Source organism: Phasianus colchicus, chromosome 2 (genome assembly GCF_987193195.1).
Source record: "Phasianus colchicus chromosome 2, bPhaCol1.hap1.1, whole genome shotgun sequence".
Classification (NCBI taxonomy): Eukaryota; Metazoa; Chordata; class Aves; order Galliformes; family Phasianidae; genus Phasianus; species Phasianus colchicus.
In genome coordinates this window covers 22,438,252-22,460,973 of record NC_143437.1, presented here as the reverse complement: position 1 = coordinate 22,460,973, position 22,722 = coordinate 22,438,252, and the positions used below count along the sequence as shown (strand labels likewise).

Here is a 22,722-nt window from a genome sequence, read left to right as displayed (position 1 = left end):
ATTCATTTGGCTTCTTCAGTGTAACCTTTTCCATTCAGTGCACTTAAGGGTTTGGAACTGTGGGGGCCATGGGTGAATTTATTGTCTCTTTCTAGAACATCTATTCATGACATCTCTGCCTTTCACTTTTTCTCATTCTCTGTCAGCTGGTTACTTTTTCTAGCCTTTGATCCTTTCTGCCAATCTTAATTCTTTTTCTTGCACCTTCAGATAGCCTCCTTAGTGCTGTGCTGCCCTTACCTAGTTGCTGCCTTAAAATAATTGTTAATGATGTTGATAAGCAACCAGTAGTAGCAAGGATGGCCAGTAGTAGCTGGAAGAGGTGTGGTATTGCTGGAGCATGGCACTGGGGTGGTCTTGAAAGTGTTTGTTATTTTCCTGTGTTCCTGTAGTGTTCACTGGAAAGTGTTCCTATGTCTTGCTGAACATTTCATGGCTTTTCTAAAAATCATCTGTGTTGAGCAATGTGTACACATTTAATGCATGTGGAAACATTGTAAATGTGCACTAGGCTCTATATGGTTCATAGGACTGCTCCCTGTTAGTGCAATGGGTTGTTTGGGAGCAAGGTCTGTGCGTTTCACCATCAGAAGGTGCTTCACTCATTTGTCTCCCTCCTGTTCCCTTCTCCAGGGTGAGTGTATTAGATTCAGTTACAGATTATTAACAACTGCCTTTCCCCCTGGAAGGGTAACTTGAAAGTTGATCCTTACTGTCTGTCCAGTGCATTGATTTAAGCTGTTGACAACCTCCTTGTCATCTTTTATTTCCCCCCTGGTGACCTAGTATGTCTGTAGGCTGTCATTACGTAGTGTTCCATATTTGTAGCTGGCATGCCTATTTATATAGATATTTACAGAAGTATAATGGTTAATATAATAAGCGACTTCCTTCTTTAGTGCAAAGCTCCAGCTCATGCAAATGAAGTTTCAGGGAAAGGAAGGGCACAATTTGGAACTGGATTCTAGAGCAATTCTGCTGATTTTATAGAAGTTTCCTTCCCCCTCATCCCCCCAAGTTACTTTTTGTGCCAGGCAGATAGTCTGTAACTTAGCTATTTTCCACAGCACGGTACTGTGTGCCCTTGAAACGGTATTGCTACATTCACACTTCTCTGTCTTTTTTAACCTGCATGGCTAAGAAACTTTCATTATTCCTAGATGGAGTGCCACAATGAGTGTCACATCAAGCAGTCCAGCTGGTATTAAATATTGCTGTGCAATTTTTCACTTCTATGGACTACTACTAACATATGAAAGCTGGTTAGCATTCTCTATACTCTTGCTTTATTAAGTACTAATCAAGTTCAGGATTTGGGCTCTGTGGGGCTCATACCCAAACGATTTCATTGTAGATGTCTAAATGGTGGAGGAATGTCAGCAGTCCTTATCTTCAAAGGTATCAGGTCCTTCTATGTGTTTACAAGTGAGAAGTTATTCTTTCAGGAGATGTCTCTGTCTGACAGGCAATGTACCCCACAGTTTTGTAGTGTGCACCTACCCAAACCAAGAGTTGTAATAAAGGAACCACCTTGAGCAGAGCAGGGTTCTTGAGGCCTGCATGTTTCACTTGCAGATGCACTTAGAAAAATGTACACAGTCTCTCTTCATGCCTAAGTGTTGTGCTGTATTGTGTAAACGTTTTCTCCTCTGTGGTGAGTGAAGAAAGTACAGAGTATGGTTTTGTTGGTGGTGGTTTTAATAGATAAAGGAATTCAGGTACTGTAGTGATGGGGATACATTAAGCATTTTTATGAGACAAGAAAGAATGTGCTTTGACAACCCCCGGCTGTTCAAATAAAATACAGAAGATTCACAGTGCTGAAAATAACTTTGAAATAAACAGAAATCTTTTGAGTATTGTTTTGAGTGGATACACTATTCTGGATCACATATGACATGGCATTCAATGTAACTTTCTTATCCAAGTGAGCTAAGTAGAAAGAATACAGTTTGCATTCATAACCTGTTCTATTACAACAGATCTTCTTTTGTTTACCTATTTGTCTGTCTTGTTATGAATTTTCATGTATCTATTTCACTCAGACAATGTACTGGAAGTTTTACCAAACTCCCAGTAGAGAATGTGAGCTGGCTGCACCTTATTAGATCAGACTGCATATTTTAAAGATGTTTTCTTATTCATTTAAAGAATAATGGGCAACCTGGCTATTTATCTAACTGGAAAGCAATGCCCATTTGCAAGCATGCTGATGAAAAGAATGTCTTTTCTAAAAAGTCATTAGAAACCATTAGAAACCAAAGATAATCTTTAACATCAGACATGTCAGTACAGAATTGGTATGCAAGCTGGAGGGTCTAGACAATAAGGACTACTAGCAGTGTGCTTCCTGTGTGTTCTTTCACCCATGAAGAGATCTGTATTTGTACGTTGGTAATAATGACAATTCATACTTAAATTACTTTATAATTTCAAGGAGCGGCACCAATTTTAATTAGCATGTCTCACCTTGCTCATAGTCAGCTCATTCTCACTGAGTCAGAACACATTACTGCTCGGTGTGCAGTGTTTCGGGATAATCAACTTTCAGCTTGCAAACAGTCTGAAGTCTGTTCTTTCTAGCGTACAAGCAGCTTTTAATACTTATATGTGGCGAGGTCACTTTCATTTGAATAACTGTGATATAATTTTAAAGCAGTTACCATCTCAGTAGTAAAACCATTTACACTATTATCAGTCAAATGCAAATTTATAAGATACACTTAATTTCTGTCTCTCATTCCTTCTTCAGCTCTGCTTTAATTTTCATTTTAGTTGCAGAGGGAAAAAGAAAAAAGATGATACTGAAAAGGAACAGAAAGCAAAGTTGGGATATTTTTTTCCCTTCTGCATTTCATTTCCATATATACTTTTAATGATCCTTTTTCCAAACTTTCCAAAAAGTTTTCATAAACTTTCTGATGTAAAACAAGCAGTAGGGTATTTGCAAATGCTGCCTCCACAGTTAGCTGGCTAGATCCTAATCTGCCTTCACTTTTAAGCATGTGTGTTCAAACACTTGGCTATTAGATTCATCTGATTCCAGTGCAGGCTTAAAACTTTGGATTTCCTTAAAATGCTTTGGGGAGTTTGTTTAGGGAGGTTTTATCTGTTGTTACTGTCTGTATCATGGTTACAAGTGAAAAGCCTAGAATATGGAGATGGATGTGTCAAGCAATTATTTTTGTACTATAGTGCAGCTCTTGGCCACATTTGACAACATTGGTGTTTTGAATACTTGATCATCTACTGCCAGCAGCAGATAATAAATAAGAGATACTGATTCATGCCTACCTTATTACTGATCGAGTGCTGCCAGTAAAACATTCTCATCTTTCCTCTCCGTCCTATTTCTCTTATGCATGCATGCAAGAATCCATATAGAGTTAGTGGGATAATAGGATGTGAGCCTTGCTGTGCTCATTAGTGCTTTAAAAATCCCAGTACAGCGTTACCTGTCAGTAAGCTATTAAGTGTTCCTCAGATATGAAGACAGAATAGCAATGTAAAATCCTACATGGTGCTTGTTGGCTCCCTACCAAAGCACAAAATATGGTGAGTGTTGAGCTGGATACCGGGTTGTGCTGAGGATGAAAGAGCTGCACTGTGTAAGACACAATATCCTGCTCTGTGACCTTTTGGGGAGGCAGGAATGGGAGAGCCAAATACTAAGTGTTGAATCAGTCTGTGTGGTTTAGATTTTCTGACAGGTGATTGCATGGCAGTGCAGCAACTAAGAGACAAATTTGCAACATGGAGAACGTTGGAAAAAATACTTTCTTGGCAAAGTCCGGGAGTCTGTGAGATACAGAAGGTAATGAGCATTAGTTATTTACTCTTTGGAAAGAGGATGAATTTATAAATTGAAGCCTTTCTGGATTACTTTAAAAAGCTTGAATTCTATTTGCTATTTTAAAACATGCGTAATTTTAAGCATGTATGTAACTTCCCAACTAAACAAGTCAGCTAGGTCTGTGCCTAGCATAGGATCATTAGGATTTAATATCATGATTATGGAATCACAGAACTCGCCTTGTCATCTACATGTGCACAATGGCTTTCAGAGCCAGTAACAGCAGAACAGTGTTTGTACTATAATGATTTAGTCTGAACTGGCAAAATCTGGTGAAAAGTGGTTAAATCTCAGTAGCAGTGTCAGCTAGAAAACTCTGAAGCATGGGCAGCATAGGCTTATCTTAGGTATCAAGCACTCTGTAGAGTCTGCCGCCTGACACTGAACCTATCTGCAGGCAATCTCTGTAGGTCTAACCAGGCTGTGTGATAGCATTGATCACTGCAGGATCTTTGTAGAGAATGACAATGTACTTGGATTCAGGAAGAGGTGATTTGCTGCTTTATTTGTGATCAGAAAGAGTTTAGAAAGAGAATGCTTATTTTTCCTTTCTAGCAGAAATCTTAATGACTAGACTGGAAGTGGTACTGAAATAATGCTGAAATTTTGATTAAGTATTGTACTTCAGCCTGAACTGGAATTGGTTGCTGTTTACATACCTCATAAGAAACAGGAGATGTAGTTGGTTTGTTTAGCTTATTGCACTAGGTACAAAAAACCCTAAGAATCTGAAAGCAAGCCTACATGGTGTAAGGCATCCTCTACCTCTTTTTCAGTAAATGAACATAAAATAAGCAATATAGTTGTGTCATACCAACCAGAATCTTCTTGCAATAGCTTAAGTAGCATTCTTTTTCTTCTCATCTCCGTACTTTCTTAGTTTTTGAATTATACAGGGAGTATTTGATACATGTTTAGTTCACAAAACCAAAAATTGTTCATAAAGGCATTTTATTGACAATCCTACCTTTCAGTAATTCTTAAAATGGAACAGCATGGGTTAATTTTCTAGTGCTGTTCTTTTAAAAGTGAAAAATCTTAGTGAAGGTGTCTGAAGATAGAAGATGGGGAAGAATGCCCTTGCTGTTGATTTGAACTCTACCGATTCAGCAAAACAAGAGCTGCAAAAGTCACAATTAAGCTTCCTTCACAGAACAAATTGATGTTGAGTACTGAACTCTAGAAAGAAGGTTAGAAAGTGCTGTATAGAAAGAAAGACCAGGTTTCTTGCTCATATTGAGCTGGCAAGTATGATACAGAATCACAGAATCACTAAGGTTGGAAAAGACCTATAAGATCATCCAGTCCAACCATCCACCTATCACCAATGGTTCTCGCTAAACCATATCCCTCAACACAACATCCAAACGTTCCTTGAACACCTCCAGGGAAGGGGACTCCACCACCTCCCTGGGCAGCCCATTCCAGTGCCTGACCACCCTTTCAGAGAAGTAGTATTTCCTAATATCCAGCCTGAATCTTCCCTGGCGCAGCTTGAAACCATTCCCTCTAGTCCTATCACCAGTTACACGAGAGAAGAGGCCGACCCCCAGCTCGCTACAACCTCCCTTCAGGTAGTTATAGAGAGCAATAAGGTCTCCTCTGAGCCTCCTCTTCTCCAGACTGAACAATCCCAGCTCCCTCAGCCGCTCCTCATAAGGCCTGTGCTCCAGACCCCAAGTACCAAGATCCTGTTGATCACAGGGATTATGAGCTTTAAGAAATAGATGTTTCAGAACTAGTATTAGGTATAAAATTCAAATTTAAAATTTTTAATTTGCCTACAAACACTTTCATCCACTCTTTGCTCCTAGGATAACAGGAGAGAAGAGTCACCTCATGTTCTAAATGGTCGTGATGCTCCCTAAAATCCTCAACCTTCTTCTGCCAATAGCAGATGCTTTAAAGGCTTTAATATCAGCTGTTACAATTGGCTTTAAGCTGTCCCCTATAGCTTTAAAGGGATGTCAGAGCTCGCTTAAATGAGATTGTGATCATATCCTTTGACTTCCAGCCTTGCTGCTTCCTCATCATGCCAGGCAGGAGCAGAAAATAGTTACCTGCTGGGATTTCAGGAGCAGCGCCAGCAGCTTGTGCTTTATGGCTCGGAGGGGAGGTGATGAGAGAGAGAGGAAATGGCTATGTGAGAGGAATTACTTCCATTGGCTTTGTCATATGCTCAGCTTATCCTATGAAAGCAAAGAAGGACAGAGCATGGTGGCTGTATGTTTCTTTTTTTAAGCAAAATTTGAGCTTAACTAAGCTCTGTTAAGTTTAGCTGCAATGTTAGGGCTGTACATGTAATGAGAAAAGGATTTAGCTGTGTGCTTGATGTTAAGGACTGTGGTTCAGCTTTTTTTGAACTATATTTTCTTGGTGGTTTCTCTGTGTTGTAGAGATTATTTCTTCTCAATCGATATGCAAATGAAAATATCAATAGATCTTGGAAGCGTAGTAAGAGTTCTCATACAGGAGTGCGTAAAAGATCAAAACTGAACAGCCAGATCATAATTACATTTGGCCATTCTGCCCAGCATACAAGAACATCTTTGCATCTTGAATGTGGTATCAGCTTTTCTATACTAAAGATTTTTTTAATATAGGAAACATTATTTCCTAGATTAAAATGGAAATCCTTTAATGAGTATACTCCGGAAATTGAACAAACTGAAATAACATTTTATTCAAATTGGAAAAATATCTGTCAAGTTATTCTGTTAAATTCAATATACAAATTAAGTTAGTGATGAGAGAATTTATTTCTCTCTTGCTGCTCTACTAAATTTATATTCCACAAAACATGCAGGCATCCAGCTGAAGCACGATTGAGAATGTGCGCTGAAAAAAAAATGTACAAACACACAATTATTCAATATTTTTTCCTCTTGAAATAACAGTGAGTTGTAGCATCATCTCTTTAACTATGAGAGGGTCAGGAAATCTTCCTGAAGCAATTGTGTTTTTATGCATTATAGATGTAGAGCAGAGAAGGCTCAGTGCCAAAGGAACCTGGCAAAGAAAGTACAGAGTGCAGATCCTAATCCATCTGATATTGATGGCAAAAATCGTACTGGCAACAGAAAGAAATATGGACTGACCTTTTCTTCAAAGAGCAAATAAACTGATGTTAGTTATTACTGTGTAAGAAATCACTTCAGTAATATTTTGGTGCAAATGTGCCAACAGAGTACTTGCATTTCCCCTTTTCCTTAGGGACAGTAAAGCAGTCAGTGTATCTTAGTGAATCTGCTCTAAACTTTCATATTACTATATTCTATTCCTTTTCAACAATGTTTATGTGTGTGGGACAGAGTGAAGACTGAGACAATCATAGAGAAGTTGCCCTTTAGGATAGACAGCGATGAAGAGAGGGTAGATAGGGCTGCTGTTCTAAAACTGTTCAGTTTATAGATAGAAGTGGGAAGCACTACTTAAGAAGGCTAGCATCAGTAATAATGAAATGAGTGAACAAGTAAAAATGATAAAGTATCATGTTATGGCTACTTACATTTGCATTAGTTCTCAATTAACATCAGTAAATAGCACTGAAGACAAAGATAAACTTAATCAAACTCTTTGCAATGTAAACTGAAAATGTTCTAGGAAATTGTCAACACACTTGACCCAAGACAATTATACTTGACCTTGTGCTATGCATGAATTCAGTCCATATGGTTATGTTCTGCCACTGAAATTCCTGTAATTGAGAATCATGGGGAACTGAAAAGCAGGGGGAGAATAGGAGACTCTTAAGTTAGCTTGCTAGGTATTTCTAGTCTACTTTCTAGTCTACTGCAAAGAAAAATGAAACAGACAAAAGGCTTATGAAGGTGCACTTGAAATTCATGTTCCTTTTCATTACATCTTAGATTTTGGTCTCAGCTGGGAACTAAAACCTTGTGCCTATATAAATGCTGTACCCCTACTTCCTTCTTCCATCCTTCTGAAGTGACCTGTCTGTGGGAGGGAAAAGTGCTCATGAAGCACTGGAAATTTAGGTTAGGCAGTTCCCAAGCTAGGTGGGTTTTTTTGCTCCTATTTGCATCCCCCCACTTTTGAAGGAAGAAGTGGTTGCCCTTTGTGGTTTATTGAAATCTTCAAGAAGCAGAAAATAGGAAACAAAATTACTTTTGGTCCAATATGTGAAATAATTGTTTCCCTGAGTATCTTCCAGAAGATGCACCAACTGCGATGCTAATGACAAGTCATAATAACCTTTAACTCATTTTCTACCTTTTCTGACCTATGCTTGGACTTTCACTGCAAAACTAAGTTTTGTTGATTTATTGTCTTTGGAGTTCTCATGGAGATTAATGCAGAGGTTATGAAATGTTTTATCAGTCATTATTTGTCCTCTCTTTGTAACAGCAGAATTCCTTTAGGCTACTGGAAAATATGCAACTAAGTGTTTTAGAATGGTAAGACTTATAGAATATCTTCTACTACATTTCTGTGATGTCCCAGCTGTTGTTTATACCCCACAGACTTTTACTGTTCTTTTTCTTTAACTGTGATACCTTTTGTTTCTGTTTCCCCACCTTTCCCTGGTTTTAGTTATATGTACGTTTAATTTCCTGTCTGTAGCTACAGTGTTTCTGACTGAAACGTGTTACCTTTGCATTGTGATAATTCATTGTTATGTGTTGATTTTTTCTTGATTTGTTCAGCTCTGTTGCCCTGTCAGCTTCTGATTTTGCAGGATCCGACACTTCCCCCTTGAGTTTATATCTGGATTGAGCCATGTTCCAGGCTGGGGTGGAGAGAGCATGATTATGCTTTTTTTTACTAATTAGAAAACATGAGATCATTATTTAAGGATGCCACTTAAAGAAAAGTAAATCTTTTATTTCACTCTTGATTAAATTTGATATCTATTCTCATTTATGTAACAATTAGGCAATGTTGATTTGTTCTGATAAATAGAGGCTATGCTCTATATCAGAAGGGATTTAACTCTGTTGGTGTTTAAAGTGTTTCTGACACAGACTGTATAGTGTCTAAGAGTTGTCTGGTGTGAATGATGCTATATGATAATAATTCAAGTCATTCCAGCTCTGCCTAGGCATCTCAATGCCTTGGCTGTATTTTGCACATAGTCTTTTCCCAGCACTGTAGGCAGTTTATTCAAAGAAATGTAAATGCAAGTGAATTACTTAGCTTGGAATGATGTCACAAGCCTAACTCTAAACTCTCTAAACTTTGTGTACATATAACTTGGAGGTATGTGTAACGCTACTTAGTATTGAAGTAGGTACATTGATATTCATCAAATTTCCTGCAATATTTAAGCAACATCTATTCTATATTTCTGCTTAACAATGATTACATGCCTTTACTTTCTTTCAGTATAATGTCTTTGAAGAATATTTTGTTCACTCTGGATTATTAACTGAAGTCTGTAACAGCTAATAGTCTGCACTGTCTTTGGGACTTTAAGTCTCAAACGTTCTGGCCTCAAAATTATATATATTTCTGTTGTACCAGGTGAAAGTCTTCTGAAGCCTTGGTTTCTGCTTGTCTGTATAGCCCAGAAAGGCAAAAGGATTGTGTGGTTTTGTGAAACTACTGTGTGGTCTGTGGATACTGGCATGCGTGTGTACAAGGTGATACATAGATGCAGAAGAATCATCAAGCTCCCCACGAAGGAATCTGTGATGATTAAACAATCTTTTACTTAGCAAATTGCAGTGTGCTGTCAAATCATGCTCACCTTGTCTCTAAGCGGAAATATCTTAATAAGGAAAATAATATAGTTTCTACTGTAATGACGACATGTCATGCACTCTTTTGGCAAAGGCATACTGGAAAAGCTGTTATGCTTACAGCGATGAGTGTGTTTTAAACATCTGAATCTAGGGATGTGGGTGGATCCACTCTTTGTCTGATGTACCTGACATGCTAAAATTAGCAGCATGGCTGAATGGTTTGTACTTAAACCTGTAGAAAAGTGGTTTTCTAAGTGAAGGGAAAAAATGCAGCACTTCATTTTTTGCATGGTCAGAGCAGCAAATGACATGTTCTTAACAGCTTTTCACTAACTGAACACAAGTAGTTTAATATGGGCAGACATGCACAGGAGGAGAAAACACTGGAATTTGTTTCTGTTATTGTAACTGTCACTGAAAACTGCTGTAAAATATCATGATGTGAATGCAATGAGAAGGGAGATGACAGAAGAAGAGACTTTGCAAGGGAAAGGTAAGCCTGTGCAACCTCTGGTGCAGATTTGCAGAGCGCTGCATTTTGCAGTGGGCCCCGGTGCCACCATCAGAAGTCAAGAAATTATCTCATCAAGAGATGAGAAAAAAACAATTATTTTGTTGGTGGCGTTTATTGTGCATTTCATCTAATGATTCTTTAGCACACAGGGAGCAACTGCTGGTGCAGTGACAATGGCTGGGATCTCTGCACACTACTGCCCTGGCCAGACTTGTTTTTTCTTGCATACTCACTCTGCAGATCTCATTTTCTTTTCTGCCTGATGGCAGCTTGGTAACAAGCAGCTGGAATGCTCCTCTGGGAGATGAGATATGTTGTTCTGCTTGGCAAGGAGCCCGACCTCTGCTGTTTTATAAGCAAAAAGTGACAGCACTATTAATAGGTTCCTCTTCCAGCCAGGTTGCAGGGCTGATAGTCTGCTTCCTATAGCCTGATAGCTGTGCTTCATGCTGAGCTGGGATATTACAATCACACGTTAGGTGTACTGCGAGCATCAGGAATGAACTGTGCCCTGGGGGGAGAAGAGTTCAGAGTGTCTTCAGGCAGCTCTGCAGACTCTATGTGGGATGAGTCAGGAGGTAGCCTTCTACACAGCCACTGAGCCCATTTTGGCAATAGCACATAACCTCCTACCATCACTAGAAAGAATGGCACCGTGCTTGGGACTTCAGAGTGATCTCAACAATCTTACAGTTCTTTGGTCTTGTGGAATCTATCCCACTTCCACTATGATCAGAAAGAGTTAACGAGTGAGTAGCTTTGTATTTGACTGCAAACAGGTGGTAGGTGGGGTTTCTTTACTTCCTAGACACAGTTAGGGGAAAACTAAGCGCAGCAGCCTACCGATAATGAAACTCTTTCTATTAAATGGAGGTATTATGATTTAGATTAAAATTTCATTTAAAGTACATGAATCTCTTTGAAAGCATGAGCTTCCTTACAAGAGTGAATTCAAAATGATTTATTTAATATTCCACAGTTTTCCACCCTTTGACACGTGAACTCAGTTTTTGGTGTTCAATCCAAGAGAAGAATACAGAAAATACTTTTCAGTTTTTAAATAGGAAATTGTGCACTCAGTCTTCAATGGGAAACATAATGGCAACTGGAAAATGAACAAAATTCAGGTCATATTTATAAAGCTGTGTGTTCTTGCATATGAATATCCTCATTAATGCTTTGCAACCTAAATGGACTTAATTTCTCATTACATATTTTTGTGGTAATTTAGCAAGACATGTCTGGAGCCAATGTTAGCTTAGTTTCTTTAAAGGGTCTCCGTTTGTCAAGGTCTGTCTAAACACCATGTTCAATTGGTGAGGTGACAGAATCTCGCAGGGATTAAAAAGCTTTGCACAGGCCACCAGAACTATTAGGTGATGTAAAAAAGGAGTTTTCAGTAAGAACAAAGCTTACCTCTCCTTACCAAATGATACCAAATCCTTATTTCTCTTTTACCAAGTGATACTGTTATTTTTTTTAATTTTAGGTAGAAATATGTGGGGTTCAGCTTTCAGAGTCTTGATTACAGGAGATGTTTCTGTGATTTTAAACAGATTTATTCATGTGGGGCCCAGTCTCATAAAGACTTACAGATGTGCTGTACTTATCCACTCCACGTAGCTCCACTGAAGTCAGTGTCAGTTTGAATTGACAAAACAGGAATCGTTAGAGCTCACCCAGAAGTAAGAATTTGCAGAACTGGCCTGAGATCTTTTTTATTGTGCTGTAGAGAAAAAGTTTAAAACAAATGATCTAAAGCCATGAAAAGAAAACGTAGGATGAATAAAAAGATAAATAAGTGAAAAAAGCCAAGCCTTAGTTTTATAGGGAATTGCTGTCTGCTTGTCACCCTGTATCCTGCCACACTTTCATCTCTTTCGCAGTGACAGTCCCTGGGAAAAGTTCAGAAGCAAAATGAACAGTAACTTGGTTATTGAATTGTTTTCTCACAATTGTTCAGTCTCAGTTGATTTTGTAACTAGTAATGAAGATCTTTCTGTTGACTTAAAGGGTCAGATTCTCCAGGCATCAGGATGTGTGGACAAAACTTAGTACACATGCCTGCAAATGGACACTCTCACTGTACAGAACTTGATGTAAAATGGAAAAATGTATTATTGTTTTTTTAATTTCTGCTCTATTGGCTATGCAACTGTAACTCAAAAACAATTACTTAGAAATTTACAGAGGAATTGGATTTTTGAGCACCAGTATTCCCAGAAATAAAACAAGAAGTTTGCAATTACAAGCAATTTTTTAAATTTACATTTCATGCAGTCTGTGTAAAACAGTCCAAGACCAATACTAAAGATGGAAAGAAAAGTCTTGGACAGCATGCATTTTGCTTTGTGTCCTTAGTTAGCAGGAAGTTTAAGCACAGGTTAAAGAAAGGCCCTGAACAGACAGCATTTAAACAGGTGTTTTACTTGCTCATCCTTCAAGATTTAAGTACGTTTGAAATTGCACGCATATGGAATTAAGAACAGTGTATTGAGGCCTGAAGGAATAAAGCCTTTCAGATTGGTTCTTAACTGGTTGCAAATGCTCCTCTTAGCTTTGTCTGAAGTTTCAAACTAAAAACTTCATTACATAGATATAATTAATAGCGGGAAAAAAATCTGTTTTCCAAGAAAAATACTATTAGATCTCTTACAATTGTTTGTTGATTATCTCTTCCAGAAAACCAACAAAATGACCATTGGACTTAAAAGTTATTGTCTTGAATAAAGAAATGCCATCTTTAAATACCTTTGCTTTGGGGATTTTTATGGTACCATTTACTTATTTTATCCAATTCTCTAATGTTCACTTAATGAGTGAGAATTAAGATAAGTTGTGTAACTGGAACAGCTTGCTGGCTGTAAGTAGGCCGATTTAAGCTACTGTAAATGGGAGTGAAAGTAAGGTACTTGAGTATTAGAATATCCACACAGTTGTACTTTGTTTGTGAAAGTGACATCATGTTTAGCAGCTTTTAGTTTGAAATCAAAATAGGGTGTGGAAACATGTGAAAACTGATAAGATCTTTACCATAGAAGGGGAAGCCTGAGAATGTAGGTTTAGTAGTGTCAAGTCAGAGGGATAAAGTACTTTTTATTATATAGATTTCTTTCAGTATTTTTTAGTGTTTGTGCCTCAGATGTGCCCCAGATGTTTAGAGATATAGCATGTGCATTGATTTCTGTCTTCTCCTTTCCCTGAACTCTTCCCCTTTGCCTTTCTCCCCTCTTCTGTCCCTCTGATATACACAGGTTTTCCATCCAATGTATGAAACACCTTCCCTTGTGTCATTAGGGCACACCTAGCCAGCCTGGGAGAGCCTGGCCTGTGGTGTCCATGAATTCCTGCTCAACAGCCTGTGTTGACACCTCTTCAGTCCTTTCAGCAGGAAGCATCTGGGCTCATCATAGAACACAGGTAGATCTGGTCTGTCCGATCTCACTGAACTGGCTGTTTAGTGAATGCACTGTTGCCAAGGAAGTGCCTAGGCCAGGCACAGGGCCAGAGAAGCCATCTGCTGGCAAGCTTAGAGTTCCTGTGTCCATCCACCCCAGCCCACACACACACAGCAACAGGCAGATGACCTGGAAGCTAACAGTTGAAATGATACTCTAAGAAATGTGCCATAGGGTTGACAAAATTTACTTTTGAAGGTTTGGCAGGGAATGACTTTTGATCCCATAAGATGATGTTCTATTTTTAAATACTTACCAAACCTGCTTTTTTTTTTTTTTTTTTTTTTTTTTTTTACTAAATATTTTCCTATTTGCAATTTTCGTGGATCTTAAGAAGGGAACAGTTAACTGTCCATGTAAAATAACCTGGAAGGACACCAGCAGTTACCATTCTCAAATCCATTCGCTTTAATGTTCTTTTCTCTTTGGAAAATATTTCAGTACTTTCCTTCATTTGTTTTTCTTTGGCTCACTGACTACCAAATAACTGTTCAGTTTTCTTTCTGTGTGTGCATGTGAATTAAGTTAGAGTTGTTGCACATTGGCACCGCATTTTTCAGATAAGTCTGCCTTCCTTGCACATCTGCAGTAAATGTGTACTTTGCTTCTAAGCTGTTAAGAAATTCTGCTGCAAGGGTGTTCCTTTGAATTGTGTTAGTCTGACATGAAGATCTGTTATTACTTTTACATGCTAGTAGTCCCTGACGTGTGGGTTTTGAGCTTCTCTGTGGATTTTCTGTGATTAGAGATGGAAATAGTCTTAAAAACTGCATGAAAGCTTAAAATGAGATATTTATGTAATGTTTCGTGTGGCAGAGCAGATCAGCATGCTCTACAATAACCTCTTTGTATGTGCAAACTTCTAGTTTCAAATCATAGTATAGAAAAACTGCAGGATACACTGAAGATGCACAGTGGTAATGATAGCAAAGAAAAATCTGGAAAGCTTGTATATCTAGGACATATAGGATGTGAAATTATAATAGCCATGCCCCTCTCTCTCTCTCTCTCTCTTCTACATTCTTTCCTCATTACAGATTTTGGTAGTGAACTGGAGAACCAAACAGCTTACCTAACGTGCTGTAAGAACTTCCTTTTCTTTCCCATATGATTACTTCTTGTTCAAATCTCAGCTGTCTCCACTTACTGGGCATTCTGGTGCCACAGTGAACATGAAGTCTTCACACTGTCTCTGAGGAGGAAGGGATAGACATGCTAGAAAAAAGGGTATTGCATATCAGTGTCATGCTTGTGTAACAAAAGTATCCTCAGCTGACTCCATTCTTAGAGCAGGCTTCTTGTATATTCTTGGATGTTTCATTCATTCCAGGAAATGTCTTAGCTTGAAGACATGGCAGAAAATGTGTCTTCTAAACAATTTTTTCTTGTGCAAGTAGTTGGAGACATAATTGTTATTTACAAAGCATGTACTATGTTATAAATGATAATATGTTTCTTCTATCTTCTGGCTTAATAATACTATTCACTGGTTTATTCTCCCTTGCATTTCACTTTTCTTTAGCGTAAATATAGCTTTCTCTACTCAAATGAGTACTCTTCTGTGTAAATTCATAGAGAAAGTATTGAGAAATTAGACTCTAATGTGCCGTGATGCTAAAAAATACGAAAAATGCATTTTTGTAACACAAAGGGCCCTTATGGTGGTAAGATAATTTTGGTTATAGAAGGGAGCACAAAGGGGCTGTTGGCAAGGGACCAGGATCTAGCTCTGGCTGCACACTGCCTGAGTTGCCTTCTTGCTTGTACTCAGGCCTGTCCACCCAAGACTGTGAATGGAGGTACACAACATGGGTATGAGCTGTGTGTGATGAGGTGGCCCACATAATTTTTCTGACGTCAAACCCAAGCTGGTTCTGTAATGTAGTCATGGATTTTGCACATTTTTTTTTCTTTGTAAATAATGTAAGGACATACAAAATTGCTTTTCATACTGCTTGGGAAAAATGACTCAACATCCACCAGCCTCTTATACCTACTTGAAAATTGCCAGTGGGTGCCCACCCAAGCGAAGACATGGCCATGCAGTCTGAAGGCAGTTGGTGGCCTTGTGACAAGAAGTGGCAGCCAGTCTGTGTTCTGTTTTCTTCTGGTAGCTGGAGGGAAGGGAGAGAGGCTTTGTTTTCTGCTTTGCATTTTTCCACCAGGCAAAGTGGCCAAATCCCCAATGCAGCAGACGGAAAGGTCGAAATGTCAACAAAGATTTCATGGCTCTGTTCGGCTTCTGTGCTCCTGCAAATAGTTCTTTACAAGGATAGCACAAGCAAATTTTCAATTGCACAAATGCCATGGGCCTTGTTGGGAATTAAAACTCCACTGAACTTGAAGATTCACCAAGATTTGAATTAGTGCTGCTCAATTAACTAACTGCTGTTGTTAAACACTAAAAATCTGAAAACAGCTTATTTTCCTCTGCACAGTGCTCTGTAAGCCATTCAAAGCAACTTAAACTGACCTAACAATTGCAAGTGAAAAAGCTGACTTGTTGCCTGTGTCTATTCCTGGGCATGCCAATCCCAGTGACAGCAGAAGCTGTGTGTACTCACAAAATTGCCACTACCTGTACCACAGCTCCAGTCTTTCAGTGCATGGAAAAATCTGATACACAAACCCAGAGCGCTTCTGCAGTAAAAGCCATTTTTTGTGTTCTGGATTTAACTCTGTACCCTCTCAGGCCAGTAGAAAGATCTCCTTAGGGTGTACAGAAAGGTAAGATTCCTCTCTGGTGGCATCTGGATTGCTTAAAGTGGTGTTTGTCAGTAAATATACAACCGTGGATCAACTTTGGTGAGGATGCAGCAGTTTTGGCTCCTGTGACAGCAGAGAGTAGACCAGGCTCCTCGAAAGATCACAATTCCTTGGCTTTGAGGAACACAGCCTGCAAAGGGAGCTGGTCATTGTAGCCAGCATTACCTTTGAAAGAGGGAGGAAAGGCTTTGCAAAAGTAGGTCATAAGTAGGTGAGGTAACTTAGTCTTACATCTCTGTAGCGTAGTGTAGGAGGGATTTGTCTGGCTACCAGTGAAAGGAGAGCAGAGCCACTGACTCTACTGCAAACACCATCTTCTCTTTAAGAACAGGATAGATGCATTGGAAAAGAAGATATTGCATGCAAGTGTCATGTTTGTGTATCGGTTTAATTTGATCTCAGAGTCAGGCCTCATTCTCTGGATGCAGGGGCCTGTTTGCTTACAGGCTATTATGGCATGCCTCTGCTCTCAGACCCACTGATGGCAGCTGCAAGGATGCACTGTTGCCACCTGTGTTTTTTATCTGCATGATGTGAGAAGGCTAGAAAAGAATAGGAAGGGGGAGAGAAGAAAAATACAATATAAGAACTATTGACTTCAATTTCTATTTATTTTTGTATGCTTGATAAAAAAAAAAAAATCACACACTGAAAATCATTATAAATGTAATCAGATGTTCTTTGTAGCAGGTGGAGGGAACAAAATGTATTGATATGATGCTTAGAGAGAATTTGGAGCACTTGAAAGGGTTGGTTTTTTTTTTTTTTTAATGACTTTTCCATTTACATCTTAATTACTCTCATTACTTTATTTTACCCTGATACTGTATTTTACTTTCAAAGGTTAAAAATAAAGTACTACATTAATTTTCCTGTACAATCTCTGAGCCTAGTATCTATTTCTGAATGTAGAAATTGAAAACTAAAAATGTCAGTGGAAAAAGAATTCCTTTAATTATCTTACCAAATAGAAATAGTTTCACACATGACTAGGGTGCACTATGCCAAAGGAGTGACAGCTGGAAGGAATGTCATGGGCACTTCTCACACAGTGGCTTCTCACTGCTGTTCATGAGCAGAGCTGTAACCCTATTGCCAGATGAACTTCTTCAAAGTGTTGACAGAAATACTTAACTTTTACAAATAAAGGCTCAGCAGTGACCATGCCTTATTTTCTAACTGGCAGAAGTGGATGTGGCCCTCTGGGCAGGTTGGAAGTGAAATGACCCAGAAATCAGCATCAATTTTTGGAATCCCGTTGCTCCTAGCGTTCCAGTTGAACAAGTACAGCTTTCCTGACACTTCTAAGCATTAATTAAAGACTGAGGTTCTGACTCCTGGAGTCAGTTTCAATCCAGTTGCATAAATGCATGCTGTACTTTTTGTACAAGTATTTTTTGGAGCAGGAGGATGGTACGTATGCTGCAGAGGTCATTGGGCAAAAGTGAGCCTGAGAGGGTAACACAAGGACTGGATAAGAGATATTTGCAGCTAATATAATTTTTAATAAAAGATTAAAAAATAAAGAAATTGAACACTTCTAAAAATAAAAAATACATCTTTGCTTGTTTCTGTATTTCTGATAAATGTAAAACATTATATTAGTTATGTCTATGTATGACTTCAGAGAATGTTTTAAATTTTATTGTGAAGGGGGTTATAATTTAAATTCCCAAGATTACATATAATTTTTGTTCATGCAAGTTGCCTTACAACTATTGAAGTTTTAAAAGGCTGAATGCATCGTTCACAACTTTGAGAGCATAATTTATCATATACGTTTGCCTAATACAGAATTCTCTTGTCTGCAAAATCATATTTGTGCCAAACAGTATGGGTGCATAGTCCTTGAAGTGGTCTACAACTTTGCAGAACCTGGGGCAGGTGCTGTAAATAGAGAATATCAGTTAGTTAAGTTTGTTTTTTATTAAATCATAAAATAACGAAATTATTTTATAGGTTGTTTTTTTTTTTTTTTTTTTTTTTTTGAGAGTTCTATGAAAGCTATAATAATGCTGCTTATCTGTCTCTTCACTTACAGATACATTTATGTTCCTATGGGAGGATCTCAGTCCAGTCTGCCAGGAATGCTCTTTTCCACTGCCCTCACTTTTGCCTTTGTAAGCTATTGGCATGGAGGACAGAGCTATCTGTGGTACTGGGGAGTACTTAATTGGCTTGGAGTAATTGTGGAAAATGGTGTCAAGAGGATGCTTTCTGTTCCACTTATTCAGGACTTAATTGTAAGTTGAATCTCTCTTCATTTTGTGTTCCTGTTTCCTGGCTCCATGCTTGTCTGTAATTCCTGGGTACTGGTTTGTTTTAATTTGGTTTAAAACTAGAGGTTAACAGATACAAAAACATTCCCTTCCCCACCTTCTTCCATTTGAGCTGTGTAACTAGAATTCTTCAAAAAAGAACTAGGTGAACACTCAAATATGTATGGTCTTAAAAGCTTTCTCTGCAGTGCTAGTATAAGCAACTGCTTGTCACATTGTATATGGTTAAACAGAAGCCAGTTTTAGAGTTTCAGTATTTGTGTTCTGATTTCACTCAGGATGGCCTTAAAATATTCATCTTCACTAAGATTAGTAGTGTAATTTTCTAACCATGTGTTTCCTGGTCAAGTGTGTGTAGCAGCTGCATGAATCTGGGAACAAATTTACTTTGGCAAATCTTAGGTCACCAAGCAATCCAGAAAAGAAAGTATTATTTTGTTTTGAAGACCTCTGATATCTTTACTTTACTTACACATTTTACCTTCATTCATACTTTATACACATTATACCTTATACACATTATACTTTTCTCCATATGGTGTTTGACAAGCAGTCATATGCAAAAAGCACTGCTTTAATTTGATGATCATTGTAGTCTGCGGGTTTGCTTAGTATTTAATCCCAAATCTTCTAACAACTATCTGTAAGAATAAGTCTTATGTCTTTCTTCTTTACTAGAGATAGGGTGCTCAGAATTTATACTCTGTAATACTGTGCTGGCGGTGACTCACTCTTCAATCTTGATGCTCAACTAATTATGTTTGTTCTCCATCCCTATTTCAGTATTTTTTTCTGAGAGGCTGTGGCAATTGATTCAGCCAAGTAATTTAGTAGCCAGTGCCCATCACTGTGAATTTGGTGACTGTCTGGAAGCAGTTTTTTTCTGTCCCAGAAAATAAGATAATCAGATCCATTAATTTGCCTTCTAGAGTGAAACTGAGCTTCAGCACCTGACCAGTTGCATACATATGTCTCTGGACTGGAGATTTTCAGGCATCAAATGAGGAATATATAACTGTAGGGGCTCTTTGTACTTGATGCCACTGTACTGGATATTCTAAAAGAGCTCTTAAGTAATTAAGTTCTTAAATACCATTAAAATGATAAAGACATGGCATTATGAAGGTGGGGTCATATGTGATGGATTCATTCTAAGAATAGTTAACCAGTGCTGCCAAAAGGTTCATTTTTTGTACAATTAATCCCCTAACAATGAACTATGTGCATTTTTCCCATCTCCTCCCTCCTTAAAGTTCAGCTACAGAATTCAGGTGAACAGGAATAAAATATTTTTTTGAAAAATTGGGAAAAATAAGTTCAATTTCAATTTGGCTTCATTCTTCAAATTGAACTGATCACGAAGTATAACAGTAATTAAAGAAAAGCTGCTTCTATTATTTCCTACTGTGTCCTCTCCCTTTTCTTGCAATAGATTTAGAAATCTAAATAAAGTGCATTTTATTCTTATCATTCACTGAATCCTGTGCTAATAATATGTATAAAAAGAATTGAACCCTGCATTTATTTAGATTTTATGGTAATTTAAATCTCAGCATTTCAAACTTAGCACAGTGTGAGCAAATAACACTTTTGTAGCTTTAAATTCAGACTGTCAGGTTTTAAATGTCTTCTCAGGCATATTGAACTGGATCAAACAAGGAATCAGAAGCATTTTTTATGAGAAGTAATACCAGCATATAAATAAATATTTACTGGAAATGGTGAATTTCCTAACCCAAAAATTTGGACCTGAAACTGGTCATCCACTCTGATTGCAAAACAGTGCCTAGCTTCCTGATTTCAGCTTTGGAAGAGCTGGTGCACTTGCTTGTTGTTTTCAGCTCAAACCATTTTGAACTTTCATGCTTTCATGAGTTTAGTTGTGAGAAGTTACCTGCAGATCATTTTTGGCTTAATAGAGGTTACTTGTTAGCTGAAGGAGTAACATTTTACTTCTTTTTATTAAAGCACTGTATAGAGAATAACAATAGATGCTATGCATCATGAGCCAGGCTAAATATGAGAACTCTGCATTAAACTGGTGGAGTTTCATTGGATTTTTATCAGGATATTTATTTTTTCATGAGATATTTGAAATGGTAAAGAGCAAAATAGCGTTTTTTTTTTTTTTCCCACCAATTCAATATTAATTTCCTACAGATGAACAGAGATCCCACTAGTAACTCATTTGAAGTCAATGACAGGATTTGTATTGGCTTTTAATAAATAATGGGTCAGATTTATGAAAGAAAATGCTAATGGTTGTCATTCTTCCAATGATTTCATTTTTTTCCCTCCTCCTTCTCCTTGAAGGAAACAAGATAGAAATCTGTACCTGAAAAAGTGACATCTTGGTTTGGAAATACATTTAAGATACATTTAAATTTTAAAATAGCTGACAGTATCTTTAAACTAATGGCTCTGGAAATTGTCCAAAAGAAGATGTAGCAAAGAGGATAAAGTTGACAGGTGGATAAAATTAATGTTTTAATTTCAGTTGAAACAGTAACATTTATTTTCTTAGTCGTTTCCTGGTAAAGTGAAAAGATGTCATTTGAATTTTTTAAATTGAGACACAAAGATATCTCTTCTAAAAATCCTGCTGTATTCAATTCCTGGTGTAAAATCATTTTCCTAACTTTACTTAGAAAGGACCTAAATGCACTGTTAGCATCTCACTTTGAAAAGCAAACTAATATTAAGCACTGTTTATTTTATAATATTGTTTACTACCTTTGTACATATTTTGAGTTTTTGAACTGCAAAATACTTTGATTCCTAAATTTTAATTTATGGCTGTGACACAGTGAACTAATTCAAGCAATTTCAGTCCACTATAAATGCCTTTTCCCCCCCTCTTTGTAAAAGGGAAAATAATTTGTATGATGTCCATGGTTTTGGTTAGTGTGCTCCATTAGGGGATTTTTTCCACTGGACAATGAACTCTGTACATTTGTCTCTGTAATTGAAATATCACCTTTGTTCTGAATACTAAGGACATGACAATGATAATTTGCAATCTCAGCACTGGATAGAACAGAATTTTAGCAGAATTTCAAAAGGTTGACTGTAATAGGGGTTCTTCTGGTCTGATTTTTTTTTTTCTTTTTTCTTTAATCTGTGTAGTTTGGTTGCCCATGTTTTCTGCTCAAAGCATCAACATTTCTATAGTTATTCATAATAAATGATGAAATGAACTTGCAGAGATCTGAAGTGGAACATGGAGAGATACTTCATGGTGTGCCCAGTCTCAGCTGTTCTTTAGCAGACACTAGGCTTTGGTCTTTATTTTGCTTTGTTTGCTGGAAAGAATATTTATAACACTGGTTTACTAGTATTAGAAGCCTGTCTCACATTTTCTCCTTTACTAATAGCTGTGTGTAATTCACATTTTTATTGCAACATGGTGATTCATTTAAGCAACAGGCATTGCAACAATGCTTTCTTCTCAATCTTCTTATGTGTTTGCTGTAGACTTCTGCTGGGTTGGTCTCTTCACTGTCTGAGAATGTATAATAATGTAAGACAAGGTAGTTGAACAAAGTCCTTTAATCAGATTCAGGTACCCTGTAGTGCTGAAATCTTTTTCTGAGTTACAGGTATCATTCACAGTGTCCAAACCCAGGCCAATGCATAGAGCTTGCTGTCATGCTCTGAGGAGCAAAGAGCAGGCATCTTGCATTTCTAGAGCCAGTGGTCAAATGCTTTCTACCTGCCTCTCCCCGAACACTGAGTTCAATCATAACATTCTTCTAAACAGAAATCTCTACTAGCAGATGTTCTCTTGACTCAAAATCAATGGAAACTCCTTTCTCTTGATGTGAACAGAATGTTTGTCATGGCAGATTTGTGAACACTGATGGTTAATGTATGGTACCTAGAACTAGGAAGCTGAGTTATCAAGATGCTGCTTAAAACTGACCAGCTGAAAGGTGAATGTAGTTTTCAATTGCTTTCAGCTTTGCCAATAATAGTTCTGAGTCAAGAAGTTCTTGCCATGATTCTGCCTTGCTTCATTTTTTCAACTTTCTCAACGCTTTTCTTTTATCTTCATGTAAGTGGATCCCAAACCATTCAGAGAACCCTGCTAGAAATGCACAAACACAGAAAAACACACACTTGCATTCTGACTCTGGTTTCCTGTGCT

The 22,722-nt window shown here is 37.8% G+C and overlaps 1 protein-coding gene across 5 annotated transcripts in view; it reads left to right on the top strand.

Moving 5' to 3' along the window:
- Nucleotides 1–22,722, top strand: part of HHAT (hedgehog acyltransferase) — a 188,276-nt gene that overhangs the window by 103,271 nt on the left and 62,283 nt on the right. For 4 of the 5 annotated variants that reach the window (XM_090135107.1, XM_090135110.1, XM_090135109.1 and 1 more), the window contains one exon: nt 18,338–18,539. In XM_090135107.1, coding sequence (XP_089991233.1) covers nt 18,338–18,539 — 202 coding nt within the window. Of the gene's footprint in view, nt 1–18,337; nt 18,540–19,504; nt 19,967–22,722 lie in introns of those variants that run through there. The other variant, XM_090135111.1, reaches the window with a different exon arrangement.